General features: G+C 43.6%; 1 protein-coding gene across 6 annotated transcripts in view; it reads right to left on the bottom strand.

Annotated features, from left to right (window-relative positions):
- Window positions 1–24,463, bottom strand: part of IQSEC2 (IQ motif and Sec7 domain ArfGEF 2) — a 183,937-nt gene that overhangs the window by 21,154 nt on the left and 138,320 nt on the right. For all 6 annotated transcript variants that reach the window (XM_072991477.2, XM_072991481.2, XM_072991483.2 and 3 more), the window contains 3 exons: window positions 11,720–12,011; window positions 10,014–10,412; window positions 3,957–4,837 (listed from right to left, as the gene is read on the bottom strand). In XM_072991477.2, coding sequence (XP_072847578.2) covers window positions 3,957–4,837; window positions 10,014–10,412; window positions 11,720–12,011 — 1,572 coding nt within the window. The remainder of the gene's footprint in view (window positions 1–3,956; window positions 4,838–10,013; window positions 10,413–11,719; window positions 12,012–24,463) is intronic.

The following is a 24,463-nucleotide window of genomic DNA, read 5'->3' as shown; positions in this document are numbered from 1 at the left end:
GGGGGAGGTTCATTGTTATTAAACTGACTGGGGCTGGCACTGAACTAACTTTTCCATAGGTGACAAAATGGCTCAAGAGCTAAGGGGACAAACAGATAAGTCACAAAGCCACAGCTGACTTTAAACCCCCTGTTCCCACCCACCCCCACCACAGAGGTCAGGTCTATGCAACATGGCAGAATGAGGTGGCAGAACGGATTGAACTACTTCAGGCACCAGATAGGGGGTGCTAATTCAAAATGCTGCCTCGTGAAGCACATGATCTTCCCTCAAGCTAAAAGCACACTGCCGCATTAGAGAAAGGCTAAAAGACTGTGTGTGTTTGCATTTATGCACGCCTTCAACGCAAGAGAGTAACATTTAAAAAAAAGTCTCCCACAAATAGTCCCAAGTGGCACCGTCTTCTCTTGCACCTCAGGATTGTCCTGTCTCATCCTGCCAACGGTGCGTGTTGGGGGCTACCAGGTGGAACGCTTCCAGTGATGCCAACCAGAAAACCTCTGGCAGCTGTCCTTTTCTGATTCCCCACCCCCCGCCCCCTTCCCTAACAGATCTTCATGAGCCAGAATAAGTGGAGGTGAACACAGAACAAATGAAGGGAATGAGTGGAAGACAGTCTGTAAACTTCCACAAAGGAGGCAGGGAGATGGGCTGAGAAAACCTTGGCCACCAGTCAGTCTGAGAGGATGGGGTCTCATCATTCTCCCAGTGGCCATGAGGTGTCAGTAACACCTTTCCCGTTTATTTCCCCAGGCTCCAGAAAAGAAGGTAGAAGAGATCATGAAGTGGGGAGGGATAAGGCAACAGAAACCATCTGGGCCCCAGAAAAGAAGGTAATGAGGAAATTCCTAACTCAGACCTGATTTAGACTCTTTTACCAGCACTTCCTAAACTTAATTTTTAAAGGGATGAGAATTAATTCATTTTATATCCCACCTTTTCTCCAGTGAGTCCGTAAATGACTCTCCTCCCTGTTTATCCTCACAACAACCCTCTGTGGCAGGCCAGGCTATGAAAAAGAGTGACCGAGAGTTTTATAGCTTCTTGGAGATTTGAAGCTCGATTGCTTGACTCCTAGTCCAGCACTCTAACCATTACACCAAACAACCTTGTAAAGTGGTGTAGTGGTAAATTGAGAAATGAAGAGCTCATCAAGAGAATCCTCAAAGCCAGCCCCTCTTCAACATCAACAAAAATGAGGACAAAAATACAGGCAGCTATATGGTTCGTATCTACATATGGTGGGCTGGACTTTTATAAAGTTAATGGCTCTTAACTGCCCATTCAAGGTCAAGCCATCTTCAAATATTTTGCACCAGAGGAGGGATAGCTTGCAACAATATAGCGTTCTTCAGAAAATCCAGTATCTTCTTGGCCAGCATGAGGACTGCAGCTGAGCTTAGAGGAAACAGAGAAGCACAGGGGCTGTAGCAGATGATGCCACAGTGCTCGCTACTCAGAAAATCCCTGGGTTTTGACTTTGTAAGCCTTGGCTCCACAGCACAACCACTTGTGGGTGGAATCCACTCGGAAGCTGTCTAGTGTTCCTCATTACAATGGGTTTTCCTGAGAGCTTCCTTGTGGATTTCAGTAAACATCCATTAGTATGTGGGTTGAAGAGGAAGTGCCATTTAGATTTTCTGCCTCTAGCAATGAAACCTATTTAGTTGGCCACATTCTAGCCAAGCATCATTCTTACCTACCAGGCAAAGCAGGCAAATGGGCATGGATTGTCTCCAGGGGAGGCAGGCCATGGAGTTCTCCCCGCCTGGCACTTTGCCCTGGGGACTCAATATGAGTCATGACTTCAGCTGGTTAATATGATGTGATGGCTGCCTCCCAGTCCCCAAGAGCCTGCCTCCTGCATCCTGCCAACAAAACAGATGCTGTCTTGCTCAGTAGCAATTAAATCACCAAAAGCAACAGGAAGCCAAGATCTGAGCCCTTCCCCCCAACCCATTCCTTAGCCCAGAAGACCTGAGCGCACTGCAGGGAGCAAGTTACCATGTTGAGAAAGGTGGAAGACAGGCAATTCAGAACAAAGGGGGCACAAGCAAGGTATCTTCCTATGATCTTTAGAACTAGTAAGGATCCTGTGGCTTTAACAAAATGTGGTGAAATGGAAATATGCTGAAATTCAAATAGGTGAAGCTTTTCCATCACTTAACTCTGTATCAGGAGATGCAGAAAGGTTTATCTGATTAAATTTCTGCATGTCAGGCTGCAGTTCAAGGCACAGGAGCATAGCTGATTTTGACAAACAGAACAACCCTGAGCAAAAAAATAGGTAAAACAAAACAAGAAAATTCTAACCTTCCCAAAAGTGGGGTGGGTCAGAGATCAGTTTCAATAATTTGGAAAATGGGATGTGGCTAATTAGAGAGGGTGGTTTGAGGGAACCTGAGATGCAGTGGCTGGATTGCTCAGGCTTCAAAGTCACCCCCCACCCCCCAACCTGCAGCAAAAATGCTTGTGTCTCTCCGCCAATACTTGGGAATGCAATGCCCTTTCTTGGCCTAAAGAACTCAGCTGTGGTTAATCAGTTCCTCCCCTCCTTGCACCAACTGTCTCTGCAAATAATCCCTTCTTCAGCCTGTTAGCAGAGCCTGGAAGAAGAGAAGAGGCAACACGCAAAGTGAAACTATCTTTGATTGGGGGAACTGTGCCATCTTGATGACTGTACACGGTGGTTGCCCAGCAACGGCAAGTTGGCAATTATTGTCAAGGCTGTGTCTACCGTGCCCTTGAAATATTCAATTTCTGTAAGAAGGAAACCCCGAATAATGTGATTAAGATGCATTATTCATTGCACACCATACTGTCCAGATATCCATCCCAGGATTTATTTGGCTCCTGCGATTTACACCTTGAAACATCATTATTTGGGCAAAACACATAAAAGAGATTGCCAAAAAAAATGGAGATGAAGAAGCTGTCTTCCTCCTCTATGTTTCAAGGAAAGCTGGGAAAGTGTCCACACTAATGAATTTGGATCCGCATTACATGCTGTATGAATGTCATCCCAACATGCATACACCCTGCAGGAACACAGCGTCTCAAGTGACTTCTCGTACCACCAGGTTACTGGGGAATTGTCTGAAGTCAGTTGTACAGTTATAAGTGAAACCTCTGGAAACAGGGCCAGGGGCAACACTTAGTGTGTTGCTTAGTGTGTCAGCCAATGCGAGAGTGAGCGAGAGAGACAGAAAGAAAGCAGATCTTTATCAAGGAACTGGCACAGAAGAAGAGAACATAGAGCTTTTCCTGAGGACACCTCTAGCAAACCTTTAAATCAGGTATCAGCAACGTGTGGCCCTCCAGGTGGTGTAGGATGCAACTCCCACAATCTCTTGCCATTGGCTGTGCTGGCTACAGGTAATGGGAGCTACAGCCTGACAATATCTAGATAGCCAAATATCACCCGACCCTGCTACAGCTTCAGATGCCAGGTCAAGAGGTAGTCCAGACTCCTCCAGAAGTCTAGTGCACCAGCTCACTCCTGTGTAGTGCAGTGATTCAACTGGTGTACTGCAGCCAAAATTGTGCTCACAACCCAGAGTTGAATCCTAGGTAGCCAGCTCAAGGTTCACTCAGACTTCTATCCTTCCAAGATCAGCAAAATGAGTACCTAGCTCGTGGTGTGGAGCAATGTGTAGCCTGCATAATTAACTTGTAAACTGCCCAGAGAGTGCTTGAAGCGCTATGGGGCAGTATATAAGCAGCACACTTTGCACAGCCAGCTCTGCTTCACAAGTTAGGACCACAAATTGCCTTTATGGGAGCTGTGAATACCAAGCCGCCTCTTCTTGACACATCCTGCTCCTAAAAAAGCTTGCTGTTTCCTGCCAAAACCCAGGGTAAAAAAATGGCTATCCTTCTGCTACCGAATCTTCCACACAAGACCATCCCCACCCACCCACCCACCCACCCACCCACTCGCCCGCGGCATCTCATACTTGTTGAAGAGGTTGAGTCCGATGCGGTACTGGCGGCGCTGCACAACATCATTGTTGAAGGCTGGGGAGTCCCAGCTGTGCCGTGTCTCTCGCTGGTAAGTCTGTTTGCAGGGCCCACCGGGGGCTGAAGTGGTGGCTGGGGCGGGCGGAGGAGGGTCACGCAGGCTATCCCGGGAGGACGAGCCTGAACTGCAGTTGATGGTCTCGTTAGAGTTGGTGGTGCTGTTGAGGCTGTCATTGTCCCCGTCGGAGTTCTCCGGAGGAGGGGGTGGGGGCAGGCGGCCGGGGGCCTGAGGGGGCGGCATAGGGAGAGGTGGGGGAGGCTGGTTCTGTTCGGGATGATAATGCCGGTGTGGATGTGGGGAGCGGGCGGGCGCCCCGGCATGCTTGAGGGTGCCGTGAGGACTGCAACCGTCTTGCTCAAAAATGAGGCCCCGGTTGAGAGAGCCCCGATCCGAACGGTCGCTTAGATCCACTGAGCTGTCACTGGGAGGCTCAATGGTGAGCAAAGGGAGGTGGGCGCCCCGCAGGCGGTAGTCCCGGCATTCCATACAAGGGGTGCTGCGCCGGCTGGCTCCCCCATTCTCCCGGCTGTCCTCCCGCTGTGGCCCACCCCAGTACTCTGGCCGTGGGGGTGGCGGGAGGGGCACTCCTGTGGTGGGCTCGGGGGGCTCCGTGCTGGGTGGACGCTCCAGCGAGAGGGGCGACGTGGGAGCTCCTTCATCCAAATACAGAGTTACGTCACTGAACGAAGTTGCTGCACTGTCACCCTGCTGCTCCTTGGACTCACTTTTCTCCAAAGTGGGGCCTCCGGGCCCTCCCTCTTGCCCTAGGGGGTGGCAGTTCAACGCCTCATCAATTGACTCTGCCAGAGACTTCACCTGTTAGGAGGCACAGAAGAAAATTAGCCAGGGCGGATTCTGCTCTGCACTAAAGAAGAAAGAGAAAGAAAGAATGGGACAAAAAATGTTGCACTAAAGGAAATATACTTCTCTGTGCCCCCCATATGAATTAAGCAAAAGTGTACATCTCTTTGAAAGTCAAAGCTCTGCGTAGTCTGCATGGCACAATTTGCTTGCAAGGCAAAAATATGCCTTGAATCAAAGCACAGAACCCACAGAACTGCAGCAGAGTCGTGATTGCTTCAATTTATCTACATCAGTTTGAAAAAAAAAAGAAAACATATAACATAACATCAGCTCTGCTGAAGTATTGCTTCTCTATAGTATGATGCCAGTTCATACTGGATTCCACACATGCATTTAAAATGCCTCTATCTTGTACAGCAAGATCTTCCATTGCTCATTCTCAAGTCAAAGGCCTCCTGTAACTTTAATTAGAAGTCTCTTCTTTGCAAGTCTAACCTGCTTCATATCTTCCAGTTACCATGGTTGTGGAATTAGTGATGAACTGTCCCTTAATTAGGATTCTTCTATAGTCTGCATGTGGCATTTTAATTACTGATTCCCTTGCACTTAGAAAAATATTAAAACAGCATTAGTTTGCAATAAAAGGAAAGAGGAAAAATAAAGAGAAAAGGCCGGTAATTAAACTCCTTCCATTTTTGCAGAGAATAAAAAGTTACTTAGAGGCAATTCATCACTGATCCTCTTATTGTACTGATCTGAAAACATTAGTAGAGGAAGAAGCTGAGAAAGTTTTAATTAAAGGTACACTGGCCCTTAACATTCATATCAGACAGCCAAGAATTGCAATTGTGTATTACTGAAGAAAAAAGGAGAAGAGAAAAAGTGGACAACAGCCACAATGGACAGGCACACGTTGCAACCGTATGTTACTGCCAAAAACTGAGGTACAGGGGCATACAACAATAAGGGATGAAAATTTGAGGAGAGGTTGCAATCGTTGAGACTATCACTGTTCAAACTCTCATATTTCAACACAACAATTTAAATTAACAGATTAAAGTATATTGGTCTCTATGTGAATTTGTTGTGAATGGCTTGTGTGGCATTTATTAAACTAGCAGAAGTGTTTGCAAATGATATGAGAAGGAACTGTTTTGAGGCTCTTGATATTCTCCTTCATTACTGGAAACCCTACTTCATGCTCCTGCTACTTCTTTTTGACCTTTTCTGAATCTGTTATAAACTTGTTTTCAAGTCAGCATATGATTACATTAGGAGTAGGGAGCGAGCTAGTGTGGGCCAATTGGGAACGGCTGGGCTTTATTAGAATGATCTAATCAAGCCTGACCATTCACATGGAAATACCCCGTTTCCCCAAAAACAAGACCTAACCTGAAAATAAGCCCTAGTATGATTTTTCAGGATGCTCGTAATATAAGCCCTACCCCAAAAATAAGCCCTAGTTAAATGAAACCCCGCCCTCCACCCTTGTGCAGCAACCAGAAGATGACATGATTATATTTGAATAAATGTAGATTGTTGTACATGAAAAAATGAAACATCCGCTGAAAATAAACCCTGATGAGTTTTTTGGAGCAAAAATTAATATACGACCCTGTCTTATTTTCAGGGAAACATGGTAGTTCCTGCCAACATCATGAAGCTCCCTAATAAGTGAGCCACTTCAAGATATTGGCAAATTACAGTGGTGCCTCGCTAGACGATGATAATCCATTCTACTGAAATCGCTGTTTAGCAAAATCATTGTCTAGTGAAAAGCATTTCCCCTCTGGAAAGCACTGAAACCTGTTTAATGTGTTCCAATGGGGAAGAATCGTCGTTGTCTAGCGAAGATTGGCCATAGGAAGCCACTTTGCGAACCGCCGATCAGCTGTTTAAATCGCTGTCTTGAGAAGCTTGGGTCCCAAAAACATCTGTTTTGCGAGCATGGAGGAAGCTGTCAAAATTGTTGGCTAGCGAAAATCGGTTTGCGAAGCAGGGACCAAACATTGTCCAGCGAAATTCCCCCATATCACTGTTTTGCGAATCGCTATAGCGATCACAAAAAGTCAATGTCTAGTGAAAAAACTGTCATGCAGGGTATCTGCCTAGTGAGGCACCACTGTAATCACTTCTCGTGCTCAGCAGAGTAGAGGAAGTGGGGAAAAAGTTGTTTTTGACTGTATGAAGACTATTACGTGCTGCATCAGTTATTTAAAAGAATTTTGAAAACCTTTTATTTGACTTCTCTTAAAGGGCTGGTCAAGAAACTGCCTTCAGATGAAACCACCACCATTGATTTGATTGTGGATGCTTTCTTGACTAGCCCTTTAAGGTGAGGCAAAGAAAAGATATTTTTAATGTATAACTAATGTAGCATCAGCTATAGTCTTCATACAGTCAAAAATATTCTTTTTCACCTCCCATCCCTCTGCTAAGCAAGGGAATTGATTAATTTGCTAATATCTGGAAGTGGTTTGCTCGTTAAGCCACTTCATGATACTGGCAAATTGAAAGAGGAAGGTCTGCTTTGGATAGGTTCCAGCAATCATATGCGCTGGAATCAATCCAAACCAGAGAAATCCTACCCACACCAGAAAAGTAAAAGTCTCTTGAGTAGGGCTAGAAAGGTGTGGGTAGAAATGGTCTATAGGCAGGCTGGTCTGTTCCAGCAAAGACACCATCTGATTGCCATCAAATACATACATACATACATACATACATACATACATACATACATACATACATACATACATACATACATACATACATACATACATACATACATACATACATACATACATACACACATACACACACACACACACACACGCACGCACGCACGCACGCACGCACGCACGCACGCACAAACAAACAAACAAACAAACAAACAAACAAACAAACAAATGAAGTCAACACACTGCCTAGGAAGAAAATCACTGCAACCACCCCTTGACACTGTTCCTCCACAATGCTGTAACACCCATGGGGAGGGAAGGAGGAAGTGAGGAGACAGGAGCAGTTCCTTCTTTCTCCTAGCTGCCCATAAGGGCCCTTAGGGACAAAGCATTATGGGAAAGAGGAGGAAAAAATGCCTGGCACAGGGCCCTTAGGGCCAGATGTCATTCACCCAGTAGGTAAAAAAAGTGCCTGCACTATGGGAGCAGGCAGACAGCAGCAGGTAGGAGAAAGAGGCTGGTAAGCGAAGGCTCAGGTAGCAGCAAGAGTATAACAATGGTGGCTTAGCTAAAGTCCTCACCGCTTCACTGCCTAAGGGGTCTGCTTCACCCTGGCCCTTCTTCCCACTATTGTTGCCAGTAAATTCATGCAAGAGGGCCACCATTATAATGATACTAGTAGAAAAACATTTCAAACAAACTAGGCAGATTACACAGTAAGTATTTTTTATATTTTAGATGATGACAATGATGATATGAATCCTGCTTTTCAAAATATAAAAATGTTCTGTTTATAGAATAAAAACAACCGAAGAAGTAACAACTATAATTTAAAAATCAAACAGTAAATGGAATCCTACTGGCATTCACATATGGTTTGTGAACTTTGCACAGCTAATTGACAAAAGTTCTGGAGTATGAGTTGGTTGATGCTTGGTCATCGCACCTAACTGCACAACTGAGACACAATCTAGCACCTCATCAATTAGCTGCTACAAGCGATGCAAACATTATGTGAAGACCAATAGCATTTTGAACAATGTCCTAATAAAATAAAAAGACACTGGCAGATAATATGTACGAAACTACAGTATAGTGAAATCCTAAAAGGGGTGACTACAAGCTATGCCAGATCCACCTTGACATATATTGCAGACCCTACGTCTAGCCCTTCTGGAGAGTGGGAAGACATTACTGCTAGAGGACCCAAGGCCATCTAGAGCACTGGTTCTTAACCTTGGGTTACTCAGGAGTTTTGGACTGCAACTCCCAGAAACCTTCACCACCAGCTCTGCTGACTGGGGTTTCTGGGAGTTGCAGTTCAAAAGCATCCGAGTAACACAGGTTAAGAACCACTGATCTAGAGTGTGACCCACCCATGGCAGACCCCATTTTAGGTCCCTACTGCTGATAGGATCCCCTTGGTGCTAACAATCATGCCCATGGAGCTGCTCACAGCCAATTCTGGGATGCAAAGTCTCCTAGTGAGGTACCTGCACCCCATACAACCCACATTCAGACACCATTCAGTATCAGTGTGAATCTTTATTGACTTCTGTTGTAATCATGCCTACTTTGAAAGGAAAGCAGGGACTTGGGTTGTTTAACTAAGCACACAAGAAAACAATCTAAGAGAAACCTAGAACTCAGGTTTACTCCCTATTTAGCAATCAGCCAGAACACAACTGGCACATCTTTCGATATTATCTCCAAAAATAAAAGAGCCACAGACTTACTTTTGTTTTTCGTGGGAAGTAAAAATATAAGGGAAGAGGTCTGGATATTCCCTGAAAGAGGGCAGATTGTCTAGAAATTTGTGATAAATATATACTGTATTTTAAATGCAGTTCCTCTGTTCTGGCCTCAGAAACATTTAAAAACCGCATGTTCATATGCTTCAGGGATGGCTGGGTGGAAGGGGAGAAGGACTCTTCATTCAAGTGCCACCTACCAGATTAATGGCTGTTTCTAGCAAATAATCCTGCCCTCTATCTTCAAGTATTATATCTCTTTAAGTAAAGGAAGCTGAAATTTCCCAAGAGATACCAACACCACTCATGCAGAAATTAAATCTTGGAATCCATTTATAGGACAATTGATTTGGGGCCTAGATAATGCTCTAGGGATGGGCAATGAAAGAGAGGGAGGGAGGGAGGGAGGGGAGGAGGAGGGAGAGAGGAAGGGAAGCGTCTTGGAGACAGTACTGACTGGGATTTCGAGGGCTGTAAAAAAAAAACAGTATGGGGCCAGATGTTCTCCAACTCTGGATTGGATTATAAGAAGCAGAACGTGCCCTGACAGCAGAGAGGACAAGGTGGGATTTGGAAAGGGCTGAGGGCAGCAAAGGCAGAGCATTAGAGGAGCAATTAAGAGGACATGGCCAAGCTAGGGAAAGCAAAGAGGGACAGGGTAAGGAGCTATGGAAGAGTCTCAACACATCAGAGAGAAAGAAGTGGCTGGTTTGGGGGCCTTGGGAGAGCATGGAACAGAAAAGTTTCAACGTAGGCTACCTGCTTGGAGAAGGAGTCCTCAAGTTCAGTGATGTCATTGCAGAAGCCTCCGGAAGAGGAATGCAAAGAGTCGCCATCCAAGCCAGTCCGGCAGGAGCCGCCGTAGGGCATGCCACGGTCCAACAGGTGAGGCCGAGCTGTAGCCATGGTCCCCTCATCCAGAGATGCTGGTTTGCCTTCGAAGTAAGGGGCATTCTGGGCCTTGTCATACTCCTCAAAGGAGTACTGCATCCGCATGTTGGAGAGGATGATGCGCCGTGACATGCGACTCTCAGAGGCTGAGCTTCGTAGACGCTCAAACTTCTTGTTCATGCGGTACTGGCGAAAGGCTGTTTGGATGGTACGTGCTGCCCGCCGGCTCCGGAAATAGCCCCCGTACTTCCGCTCCAACATCTCCACCTGCACAGAGATGCAGAAAATCAGTCAAGGTGGTGGCGGGACTTCAGGTAAGGGAAACAATCTGAGTTAAAAGGATGTTTGTGAAGAATCAAGAGGCAGGTAGCTTAGGAGGAACCTATCGATAAAGGCTGGGAGGAACCTACCAATAAAGGAGGTAAGTGGGTCTTGCAGACCTTTGAACAAAGTTGCCCCAGTGGGCTTTGGCAACCAGTGAAGGAGAGGAAGGGCACATGAATCTGCAGAGTTCTTTCTTTTCCATCCCCTTGGGAAATATGAAGCAGCCTTGCACAGAGACAAACCTGTGGCCTGTCTACTCCAGCCAGAGCTTGGAGAAATTAAATAAAAATCTTGCCCCTCACACAGCTTCTTTTCCTTCCCAATCACGTATTTACCTTGTTCTCTCTCTGTCTCATCTGTTCTTCACGTTGTAGGGGACTGGGAGGAGGGAAATGTCTCTTATAGGGCTTCCAGACAGACCACAAACAACACATTTCTCAACTGTGTTGTTTCAACCTTCAAAAGAGCTCCCTATAAACTAAGTATTTATGAAGTCTGCACAGTCATTTGCTTGGGGTTGGGCAACAAAGGCACTGAGCAAAGTGAGAACAGCAATTAAGCCAACCTCCGCCTTGCAAACATCTCATGCCGGCCATGAGAGTAAATGGACTAACTATTAGATCAAGGGTGCAAAATGTTCCATCCATGCCAGGTCATGCCTGCAAGGCCGTCCTGTCTGGCCCACTAAGGCCCTCAATAAAGTCCCTTCTCTAAGACAGGGGTGCTCAGATCAGGAGACTGAGGAAGAGATCCAGAGTCATGCCCAAATCCTCTCCTTGCTATGAGTACTGAAAAAAGCAGCTCTTCTTTTCAAACCAAGTAACTTTCCATCTTTGGAAATCAGTGCTCGATGATCAGCCAAGCTGTAACCCCACCCCAAGACTCAGGTCAAACAAACTTTGGCAGATTGCATAAAAACCAGGTCTCACATTGTTATCAAGAAAACAGGTATGAAAATGTTAGGTCAGAGTCTTCCTGTCTAGGCCCTACAATGGTGCATTTGGAAGAGGCTAGAAATGACTGAAATGTGTACGCACAGCCCAATACCCAGACAGCTGTTTCAACTCTGATTTCATACAGTAGTTGGAAAATACATAAGGCTCGAAATCCTTTCCCCCTCCCACCTTCAGAATGCGATGTGGAGGCCCTTCCCAAATGGGAATCTGCTCCTGCTTTCAAGTATAAAACGCTCCTTGCTGGTTGTGGGGTTCCTACTCCTGTATCATTTATGAGCTTAAATAACTGATTACCTTTTTATCCTGAAGATCCGTCGAGAGCTCATAGCTGTCCGACAGTGCCTTAGAACGCTTGCTTTCCTCCTCCTCCTGCTTCCTCAGCGCCACACTGGCTGGCTGTAGCCGAGCACGCTGTGCCCACGGTAGCCCCGGGGATGGAGTGTGACACACAGAGGAAGACGATGAGGATGGAGCCAAATCGTAGTGCTCAGCTTTGGTCACCTCAGGGACACAGCGGTATGGAGGCTGACTACTCAGATTGTCCACTATAGTGCCTGCCTCACTTCCCGGAGGGTCTCCTTCCACACTGCAGGAAAGAGAAAGCAGGGTTACTCAAAGCTGAGGAACAATAATAAAGATAGAAAAACCCTGCGAAATCCATCTGTTTCCTTGTCGCCTCATGGCACAGATCTGCCAATTTAGCCACTGAAAACAAAAGTGACTCCGATATCACAGATCTAGGACCAGATCTCTTGTTGTTTATCAAACCTAAAAGTAATTGCATTCCCCAGTGATAAAATCAGAGCAGAAAGACTTGTAATCATGTGGCGTAGTCCTTTTATGCTTTTTATCACTCCCCTGATCTAACAGTTACTCGGATGCTGCTACTTATCCTGCTGGAGCATCATGCCCAACAGAGCTAATGGCATCTGAGGGTGAAGAGATATTTAGATTAGGGGAACAGCAAGGGGAAAGCAATCAGCACCATAGATTCAATCAAGATAAAATACACCCCTGCCCCCAGCTATTTCTAACATTTGTTTAATGTTAGGGAGATACACACACAGATCTCCCGGGTCACATTTATTTTCACCCTGAAAGCTAGAAGAATTTCCCGCTGTCTCCTCATGAATTTGACAGGCCAGAACTGGCTTCCAATGGTAGGGAGCTTTTCACAATGTTCCTGGAACAGGTTAACTCCCACCTCGAAAACTCCTACTGTGCTGCAAAACGTTGCTCATACTTCAACCCATATTTAGCTGATTTTGCTCCTCCTTCTACCTTGGCTCCTCATCCTTATTTTCTGAATCTTCACCTCAATAGTTATCTCACAGCAGAAACAGACTGCAGACCAAATCCTTCAACGCTGCCAAACAACTCAGTCTGGTTAAAAGTATCAGGTGGCTTACTGGCAGATCTTTTCCAGGATGGCCAAATAACCTCCATGAACAGAAAGCCATTAGACATGGCTACCAAGTGGAGGCTCAATATACATCAAGATTAAATCATATTTAATCAATATGAACGATATATTGGATTGGGTATAAGTATCACAGATAACACTGAGCAGTCAATAATCACCCACAATCATATTCCATAAGAAATTACAAACCTTAATACTCCACGAAGTTGGAGTAATAACAGCGTGTCCCAGAGAAACATAAACAGCAATTTACCTGCATATATCCTGTGCTATATTCAGAAGGAAAGAAGCCAGAACAATGTGGAGTATGCTGGTCCAGCATATGGCCCTATGCTAGTATGTACATATTAGCTGTGATGGGCAAGTGGCAGGGAAAGCCAGAGCAAAGTGGGCACCCTGGCAGTTGCTGAGCTCAATCTTGATCTCCTCTGACATAATGGCTTTAAGCATCTGAATATAGTTCATCATTTCTCCATAAGGCAGCCTGGATTTGTTGAGGTCTCTCCAAAGGAAGCTACCTTAATTTTTAAGTTTTTAATTATTATTAGCAAGAAAACTTCTGCTATTGATTTTTACATTTATTCAAAATGTGGCCTAGCTGAAGTTGCACATCATACACACACATCACACTTAGCAGCAGACAGCAAAATAACAGTCCCGGTATTACATCTTGAACTTAATTAACTAAGCTCCAAATTCCCATAAGAGGCTAGAAGCAAAAGTGTGCACACATATGTATCTAGTTCACGAGAACAATGCCTGTTCAGATAAAATGAGCAACAACTCATATAGCCGCTCCACAACATGCAAGTCATCAAGCTGAACAAAGCCCACCAGCCATATGAGGTGATTGGCAACGGTCTCTCTTGTTATCTTTAAAGTAATAATAATCTAGGGCAAGTGGCAAAGAGCAGGAGATTAACTACATCTCTGGTGGATTGCCATATAAGGATGGTGGGTTTTCAGTTATGTGGGGCTGCTCTAAGACACAGACAAAAGAAGACGGCATCTAGTCTATGGTAAAACCCAAAAATATCCTTCTGTAAGACCCTTTTAAGCAAAATATGCCAGTGCACCAAGATTCAGATTTCTGAAAGATATTTCCTGCAGGACTGTAAACTAATTATGAAATTTTACTTCATTAAATGGTAGAACTTTCCAAACTATTTCAACATCTACAGTTACAGCAACAGCAGCAAAACCAAACACAGGTCAAGTCCTTTTACTCCCCTGTAATGATTACAAGGTATCTGTTTATTGGCCACAGCCAATAAATTGTGGTGAGCAATTTTTTGATTCAAACTGGGAAGACAGGAGTTCACTAGCTTATAAATCTCGCCCTTGGCTACAATCGATACAATTGTTGAGTACCGCAATTGGGAATGGGTGGTAAAACCACCCAGTACCCAGAGCTCATCGTGAGGGGACAAGTTGATAAAGCATAATCAAAAGGTACACAATACTGTACACTAAAACAAAGAAAAATAGGAACCCAAGGAGGGGTCCTACCATGAAGCAGAGGTAGCTGCCTTGGATCGTTTAATTTAAGGGGAAAGGCAGAGTGAAAATATTGTAAGTAATATCTGTGAAGGTTCTCAGTCAGAAATTTCAGGCTCTGCTGCATCCTTGGAGCCAGGCATTGTGGGAGGGTGACCTTGAAAATTGCCATAGCATCACTCTAATAATCCTTGGCTCTAAGAACTCCTCAGAGTCAGGCATGTATTAGATCTCAGCTCAAGGCCAGAGCGGTGCCACAGCTTGTCATGGCCTTTTCAGCCCTGCACAGAAATCAAGGGGCTACAAGACAGCTTTGGGCCCTCTCTCTTCGAAAGAATGATACCTACATGAGCTATGTGTTCTGTGCAAAATGTTAGCATGGCACAGAGAGGAGAGGCTTAGTTACTACAAGTGTAACCTAGGAATTTATTTTAATTCACAGAGAAGGGGAAGTGTATGTGAACATCTAAAGCCGCCCGATACTGAATTGGCATATGGGCCCACCTAGCCTAGTACTGTCTACTTTGACTGGCAGCAGCTGAAGGGCTCCTCAGGCAAGGACTTTTCCCAATCCTGATTCTGAAGCCTTTTTAGTTAAAGAGGCTGAAAGATCGGACCTCCAATTGTCCGCATGCAAAGGATCTCTTCCTCTTGCAAGCTACAACACCCTGCTCTGGGGTAACAGAAGGCCCAAGTCTTCAGTTTCTCATTCGCAAAGGGTTCTTCCTTTACAGAGCCACTGACAACACTTACAGAAGGACACTCTTGCTTTACAAGAATTGAGACCAGAATTCAGCTTGATGAGAACTTCTTAAAACCTTGCCACAGGATCCCTTTAGCTGTGCGAAGAGATGCTGTGGGGATAGCTCATGTTTTAAGCAGAGGCGTACCCTAGAATTTGATGGTGGGGGGCACTGCTCCCATTCAATGATGAGGTGTCTGTGAGTGATTAGCTATGGTTAAGCCTGTATTATCACTACTCTGAATTGGTGAAATCTCACATAAATCCTAAGACCCAGTTTTCTGGCAAAGTGGTCTGAATACATATTCTGGCTGCTGCTGAGCTTAAAAAGGTAAAGGTAAAGGTTCCCCTTGACAATTTTTGTCCAGTCGTGTTCGACTCTAGGGGGCTGTGCTCATCCCCGTTTCCAAGCCATAGAGCCAGCGTTTTGTCCAAAGACAATCTTCCGTGGTCACATGGCCAGTGCGACTTAGACACGGAACACTGTTACCTTCCCACCGAGGTGGTCTCTATTTATCTACTCGCATTTGTATGCTTTCGAACCGCTAGGTTGGCGGGAGCTGGGACAAAGTGACGGGAGCTCACTCCGTTGCGTGGATTCGATCTTACGACTGCTTGGTCTTCTGACCCTGCAGCACAGGCTTCTGCGGTTTAGCCCACAGCGCCACCACGTCCCTGGGCTGAGCTTAAAACCCTAGTTCTAATCACACACTTCAGAAACCTCCAGTCAAGGAGGTTTAGGTCTTCATTTAGAAACAGAACCCAAATCTCTCCCTGGCACCAACACTAGGTAATGCTGGGCAAGGGTGGCCCAGGACATTTTGCTGCCTAAGGCATAGCAACAAATGGCACTCCCCTCTCACTTGAGCAAGATGCAAAGGACCCAGAGCCAACCAAACTATTTTGGCCCATGAGGCATAAAATGCCACAAACACCTCTCCCAACGTCTGGCATTAAAATAGCAAAGCAAATTACTGACAACCTTCTGCTCTTTCATGACCATCTCACTCTGCCTATAATATATCTACAGTATCAGTCTTGAGGCTGGGTTTAAGCGCCTAGTGGGAAGGTACAGTTACCAACAATTGCAGGCAACACAACACAAGCCTTTATGCCACTCCGACATGATTTCCAATTGCCACCTGGATTTCTCTCTCTCTCTCTCTTTTTATTTATTTATTCATTCAATTTATACCCTGCCCATATAGACTAGAAGTCTACTCTACCCACAGGACTATGTCATGCCACCAGACTGGCCGTGCACAACTAGACCATTGATGGCTATGCTAACAGAGCTACCCGCAATCCACTTTCAGGCTGCCAGAAACGAACTCCAAGCTGCAAGACATATTTCAGGGACAGATGCTAAAGGACATTTTAATGAGACACATGGAAAGATTACCATGGAATAAGGCTGTCTGTGTTCCCTAATTAACTGAAACCTGGTGAACGAGCCATACTCCATGAAGATGAAGAAGATGCAAGAGAACGCCAATCAATCTGCAGAACTGCCACTGTGGATATTCACTCTGAGGCATGCAATATGCTGTCAGAAGGCTTAGCATCAAGTACGGCATATGACAAAAAATTCTAGGGCAAACACTACAGTGAAAGGCTTTTGCGGACAGGCAAGAGATTCTTACCAGGAGGTGGCAAATGCATTACAAGATTTATTGAGAGAGAAAAAGAACAAAGAGCACAATGGAAAATCTGAATACACTACCAAAATCTTAGGAATGATTAACAGCACGATGGTGTTCTGAAGAAAGAAATATTCTGCTGGAGTAAATGATAAACATGCAACACACATTATTCCAATAAACATACAGATGACATTTTTTTTTTCAAAAGCACTATTGTCTTTTGCAATGTCAATTCCTTTGGAAACAATGTACTGTAATTAAATAAATTCAGAATACCCAACTCCAATCAATTCAAGGGAATCAAGCGACTTAACATCAAATGCAGAATGCTCAGTATCAAGACCACAAAGGAATATCACTAACAATATAAAATCATACCACTGTGGAAACCGGAGAGAACATAACAATGTGCAAGCGTGCACTGCTCCATCAGAGCCTCTATCCTGATACCACATAGACCCACAAACAACGTTTAGTTTGGAGAATACTGTTCAGAAGCCAAGAAAGAGGCAGGAGTCAGTTCTGATCTTTCCTTCCTTGTTAAGCCTTTTTTCATCAGCTGAAATAGCAGCTTTGAACTCTGGATTTCGAGGCAGCAGCAAGTTCAAATCTCAGCAGTACCAATTTCTCTCTTTTTCTTTGTCAATAACTGAGGGGGGGAAAAAGACACTTTCTTGTCACTAGCAGTTGCCTCCAGTGTCTCCTGCCTCAAGGTACACTTTCACCACCAACCATCCAAGGCACATTTAAGCTGAATTCTTTCCTGTCAGGTTTCTCGACTGCCTCCCAGCTTGAGGGATTTCCACTCTCCGGTCCTTTAAATATCTTTCCATCTCTCCCCCTCTCAAAGGTTTCAACCAGAAACAGAATGTTCCTTTTATTTCCTGTCTCCAAATGTTATGGGGCTAAGAGACAGCAGCTGCTGCAGCCCACCCCAGAGGCGACTGCATCTCGGAGAGAGCTGAAATTCCATATGGCTGGGTTCCAGGCATAAGTTCTCTCAGAGCTAGGATGTAATGCTTGGGGCCATGTGTCAGGCTGTCTTCCTTGTTCTACTGCTAAGGAGGTGTGTGTGTGTGGAGTAAGTTGCTCTTAGGATTCTTTGAACTCTGGATCACACCTGCTAGTAAGATGGCATAATGGATGATATTCTAAACTCTCACACTCTTTCTAGACAATAAAAAAAAAAGCTCAGATCATGCCAGCCTGGATCCATCTATGGAACTGCCTCCGTATAAAAGAATTTTGAAAATGTATTTTATTTTATTTTGGATTCAAGGTTCTAGAATCCCCTAGTTAGCAAGGCCAAAAAAGTAACATTTCCAAATGGACCAAATAATGCATGGAACTGGAGAAGGAAAAGACTTGATTGGTGAGAGATGATTTAATGTTTCTTGCTGTTAAAAAAAATAAGAAAGAAGAAATGTCCCAACAGTGTGAGTCTCTGCTACAAGGAAACAAAGTCACTTCACTGGCGTTCACCTTCTGTACCAGGTGTTTTAGCAAAGTGACATCAACACAATATCTAAGAAATAGGAGGTGATGTTCAAGTAGCCACATTCCATACTGCCTGTACCATCACTGCAGAAGCATTTGGTAAGAAGAAAGATAACAATCACATTTTCCCAGCAGTAAAGTGTTGTGGTTTGCAGGTGTGGGAAATATGAATTATGTGCAGAAGCTTGAGAAGACTGGATTTCATGCAACAACTGCATTTAACTGCTTCAAAGCATCTCTAGGGAAAACCTCTCACTCTCCTGGAGACAGAAAGATGACTGTTTCATTCTGTACTTTTAAAGGGAAAGAAGAAGAGAACAAGATTAAAGTTGCCACTTCTATGTCAAAATAATGCTATCATTAAGAATTTATAATGCCAATAAAATATCATGTGTGGAGAAGGTGGGTTCTTTTAGGGTTCCCAATATTTGATTTGATTATCAAGCTTGTTCTTATTTTAGAAAAAAATCAACTTTTTATGGAGAAACAAAGTTAAAATAACTTTATAGAAGATATGTAAAAAATTGCCACTATAGGCTATATGAGAAATAAATAAAAAGCAGGAAGGAGAGCTCAGCTTCCAGAACAGATTGAAAAAGGAAGAGACAAGACCATGATGCTTAATTCATTACAAACTAGTTACAAAGATACTCTTAACTAATCAGATAGTAGACTTAAATGCATGTATTTCTTTTACTTGGTATGTCCATTAAAACAACACATGGCAAACTAGCCATTTCATTTTCCTCACAAAGACAGAGACTGTGTCTTCTAAGACTACATTTGCCATGATGACACATCATGAGGTCATCACCTTAAAACAAAGAAGACTTTTTGTATATAGGTATTATTACTTTCATAATCTAGCATATATATATACAAAATTGACACGTCAAACAATGGAGCATCCGATATTAAATAGAAATAACTTTCAATTAAGGTTGGAGTAACTTTGCAGGAGGCAAAACCTCCACGTTCAAACACTGGAACCAGGTTTTCATTTTCTAATCTTTATAACCATAGGAATGAATCAACCTCCCTCCTTCTCTTCCTTCCTTGAAAGTGATTACATAGGAATTTATATATATATAAATATATAGCAATGCTACTTCTGTGCCAGATAAGACACACCATTACAAAAACCATTACAAAAACCATACCACCCTTGTTCTTATCCTGTCCACATTTCTCATCCCTAAGTCTGGCCTAATTTGAATGCTACTGGGATCTATACCTGGAAAAACCTTTTAGATAGAAAATCTCCTGAATCCCAAAAGTCACATTTGATGAACAGGTATATGGAACAGATACATTTAAAGAACACACAGATATGTGAGCTTAGGAAACCATCACCAAGCAGCAGCAACGTTTGGTCAGAATACACGAAACAACACACATGCAAATTCATCACACACAAGGAACTGCACTTTATATCAGTTTTATATAGCTAAGGACATCTGTGATATGAAAAGTAAACCTTTCAATCACGGCACAGAAACACAACCCAAACTAATGAATAGAGCTGCACATAATAGTCCACTGTACATTCAGACCTACTCACCTACATAAATGAGTAGGTCTGGGGGAGATTCCTACATTTAGTTAATTGAAAATGGTTGATCAATTGACCAATCTCAAATATTCCACAAAACCTCCAATATCACTACATGGATAGCAAACTGCCTTATCTTAATTTTATTCTAGTGCCATTTGTTAGCAAGATCAGGCATAAAGCTTTTTTCCCAGCCCTGTAGCAGTCAGGGACAAATCTAGCTGAAGACCAGCTTGCCTACTAGAACTGCAGTTATCTCAAAATAAGAACACAATCACTGAGGTAAAGGCCAAGTGTTTGAGCAAGGAAATACTGATGAGAACAGTGCAAAGAATAGGATCACAGAGACCCAGTTCAGATCTTCACTCAGCCATGATCTCACTGAGCAACATCTGGCCAATTACATACATGCTTATCTTAACCTACCTACTTCACAAGGTTTTGCTTCTTCCTGAGTGTGAGCAGAAAATGATGTGTGCGCGCTATATGCCACCAGCTAAAAACTAAGTTATAGCAACTCTAATATGACTTTCAATGTCACTGGAATATTTAAGGAATGGTTTTACCAGTTCCAGCCCCCCAGTGAGTTTCTATACTGAGTAGGGATTTTAATTCAGTTCTCCTAAACTGTTCGCTACAGAAAAATGTGTTTACAAAAACAATTCATTACAAATATTTTTAATTTGTAATGTATTCCATAATAACAGTTCTCTGGTGTGATTAACATAAAATAGTCATCAAAAGGTATAGCACTTCTTTGTTGTCCTCAAAACATTAAAACTTAAAAAAAAAACATTAAACCCTATGCATGCTTACTCAGAAGTCCCGCTAATCTCAGTGAAGATTACACCCAGCTACAGTATGTGAAGAGAGGATTACAGCCAGCCAAAGCAATGCTATACAGCAGGATAGGAAGAGCGGTGGTGGATCATTCACCAGTTCCAAAGCCCATTCAACTTATGCTGGTCAGGGCAGAAAATGTAGGGAGCAGTCTTACTCAGCACTTCAGGTCAGCAACATGAGTTCTGGATCCAGCAGATCCAATACCATCACTATCATGGAAACATCTTGGGCTTGGCCCTATAAGCAGTGGAAGCAGTAGCCTCAAGTGCTGGTTGGCATAACTATGAACTATCATGGAGGACAAGGCCCTTGACGGCATTAGGACTGGCCTGTCATAATGTGACAAATAGCTGAGTGGTCAAATGACTGAATCTTTCCTTGATCAAACACCTAACCTTAATTCTCAGCCAACTTTTCTATAATTGTTTCCAAACTGAGATAATCAGCATAAAGTGTGACAGAACTGTAGTTCCCCTTTTCTCCAAACACATTTATCAGAAGGGCTGTAATAAAATAGATAAATATTCTGCACCACAGTTACCCAAATTCAAAGACTTAGAAAGCTAAATTCTTCAATCCATATACAGTTTGCAAATTAAGACATTCTATATGAGGTTCCCTAATTTATCTTGTAACATTTAGTACCTAGTCTATAGTGCTTGTCCCAGAAGAGGGGCAAAGAAATAGGTAGGGCACTGCAGATTTTAATCATCCACTATTCTCGCTTCAGAGCCTTCAGCAGGTATTGTCAAGATATTTCAATCATTCATTCATAAATACTCTGGAATTGTTTCTCCCTTCACCTTTTACAAAAGCTAGGTTTCTCAGGAAGCCACACCCAATACCATATTTTGCATTTCTCACTATTTACACTCACGCTGAACCTTGGCAGGCTTGAACAGAAGACTTGCCCACAAGTGAATACAAAATACAGTACTGCACTTTCCCACCAAGTGTAGACTTGCAGATTTTGTTACAATCACTTGGTAACTCTGTGGTCTGACAGGTCTGGCTATTAGAACAGGTACATTTCAGTACATTACCACTGATAACAAAATGTTGGTATTAGTGGGCTTGGAAAGCATTTTTTTCAAGTTACTACTTAGAAGCCAACAGTTCCTGCTAATTAACAAGTCACCACTTGGATTCCTGGTTGCACATCAAGCCCATTGGCGTGCAATGAGGAATTCAAGCTGGGACTCATTAATTAGTAGTAATTTGCCACTGCAAGTTACGCCATTACCTTTCCACCACCATAACTATGCAACAGCCTTTTTGTGTTTCCAAAATAATTTGCTGATATAACCTATTACAATGCTCAAAATCTTAACCTGAGAAAATTTGCTTCCAAATGTCATGTCAGCATAACTATGCAAATGAATTGTGGCCGCAGCTTTTTAAAGTAACTTGCAGTGTTCCTTGTTTTGTTGCTGGAGAAAAGAAAGGCCCTTAGAATAAATAAGAGACTGGTGTAATACCAGATTAGATAAAATTTTATGATTTAAAAAATAAAATCTTTACTTTAAATTTTTTTTTCACATTTTAATTTTTAAAAATAACGAACATTGTTTTTTTGTTTAAAAAACCTGCCTTAGTTAATCTAGAAGGTACCATCAAAAATTTCCTCAAACCAGGTTTATCTCCCCACACATATATGTTTGTTAATTGTAATACATGGAGATAAGAAATTAGCCCTATTTTCCAGCTTTGACTGAAGATATATTCCTGGAGTATCCTCAAAACAGTGTTGGAAATTTTTGAAAGTGCTATTAAAATTACAAGGATTATTTTCAGTAGACTCCTTGGGTCAGGTTGATTTTTTTTAGAATATGCAACTTTGCAAAGACAAAGTAAAACCCTTTGCTCCCAGAAGTTACTCTCCCATCCCTTGTGCGAGCACACTCATACTATGGAAAGTTTACAAGCTAACTTAGAAATCTAGTTATCCTATGTGAGGGTTCATACCTAGCCTCGTCTTCTTTTCTGAATAAAGTAGGAGTTATTTTAAAAGTTAAATCAAGGCTTGGGCTTGTTGAGTCACTCAACCGCAACACGTTATTTAACTGTTCATCTTGCAACTGCTCTCTTGGCACCAACGGGCAACGCAAGGGTAACCAAACTACGGGATCAAAGGGGTTCAATGATTTGTTCTCCCATGGCGCAGGTAAAAAGGGTCATTGTCTTCCTTAGGGTGTTCTCTTTCTTCATCCCCGAATAGGGGTAGGGTCTCCTCATCTCTGGCCTCTCCCCATAAGGGTTCCCCTTCTCTCTCATAGAGGCCCCATGGTCCTGGATATATGCTCTCCTCCATGCCTCCTCTGCATGCCATGCCTGGCGCTCCTCCGCTTCCTTCGCTACCGCTTCCTTCTCCTCCTTCAGCCGTCGCCTCCACTCTGGCTTCAGACTCACCTCAGTACGATGGCCTTTGGGGTAGTCCCTTCCTCCAGCGGTAATCAGCTTCCTCACAAGGAACCTTTACCTTCTCCCATCTCCCTGTTCAGGGGTCTTCCACCCAGATTAGTTCCCAGCCACCCGGGATTTGGTCTCTACCCCCATTTATTTCCCCCACTCCTGCCTCTACCATGGACCTCCCCTTTTCTTCCTTTCCCGCCAATTCCCATTCAGTTTGTGTGGCGACTGTTAGTCTTAATAATCTCTCCTCCAGTTCTCAGGTGTCAATTCCCCGATCAACAGTCTCTCGGAGAGGTGGCAGCAGGATGATTTGAACCTCCTGAGATACCCTAAGGACGGATGGCACTCCAACGAGAGCCTCTACGCTCTCGTCTCACCTTTCACATCCTACAAGCAGAGATATGGCAAAGAACTATTTGTAATTGCCCTATGAAAGAAATAAATGAAGGAACCCTTTTTCATGCCAGTTATTGTGAATAAAGAAGTGGGTGCAGCAGTTAGTTGTTGCAGATTAATTAATGCCAAGTAAAAGGTTCTAATCTTATGTAGGTGGCAACAGCCGTGAAGAGAGAGGGCAGAAAGAGAAGGAGGATGAAACCTATTTTATATCTGTCATGGGAGCAGGATGCTTTAGAACAAAATGGGAAACATCAGATTTGGGTTTACTTTTTTTCTCCAGTACCCACTGGAGACTGCACAGACTACAAAAATCCCCTCAAATCCCAGAGTAAATGAAACCAGAAATTGTCATGTAAGATCTCTTCCAGTTTTGAAAAATTGGTATTTTTCAGTGTTGAACAGTGCTCTTCTCCCCTCTCCTGACAACCTATTTAAAAGGTGAATGGCTGCAGCTTTTCAGAAGTGTCAACTTGCTGTTTTTGTTTTATTTTGTTTTTTCTAGAGAATAAGGCATCTGCAGGAAGTCTGGAGTCTACAAAAATGGGCTCTGCCTGTGGTCCCCAGGCTGTGCTTTGCTCACCCGTGCTTTAGAATTTCAGGTTTAGAACCCAGATTCCTTTCTCCCCTAAGGATTCCAGTTCAAAATTTCCTCATTCAACTGTGAGATCTTCATGAATTATCCTGTAAATTCTGAAACTCAGCAGGAGGAATAATTTGCTCAGACAATGAAGGCTAGCTGACTGACTGACTGACTAAAGCAGAGGCAGGCCTACATCACAAGCCAGACTTTCCATGAAGAAATCAACTAGCAGGAAAGTATAAGGAAAATAGGCAACTGGGCAAAAGGGACCTGTGAGGATCTGGGAAAGGTATAGTTCAATCTGGTATCCTCCAGTGCCCATGGTGGTTTGGGATTATGGAATTTGTAGCCCAGCACAGTTGGAAAGCCCTAACTTGGGGACGGCTAGTTTATGTGATGGAACAACTCAGTGAGTGCAGGTGAAAGGTATCATAAGGTTCCAGGCAGGCA

Source organism: Pogona vitticeps, chromosome 2, assembly GCF_051106095.1.
Source record: "Pogona vitticeps strain Pit_001003342236 chromosome 2, PviZW2.1, whole genome shotgun sequence".
Lineage (NCBI taxonomy): Eukaryota > Metazoa > Chordata > Lepidosauria > Squamata > Agamidae > Pogona > Pogona vitticeps.
This window is presented reverse-complemented; position numbering and strand designations above follow the sequence as displayed.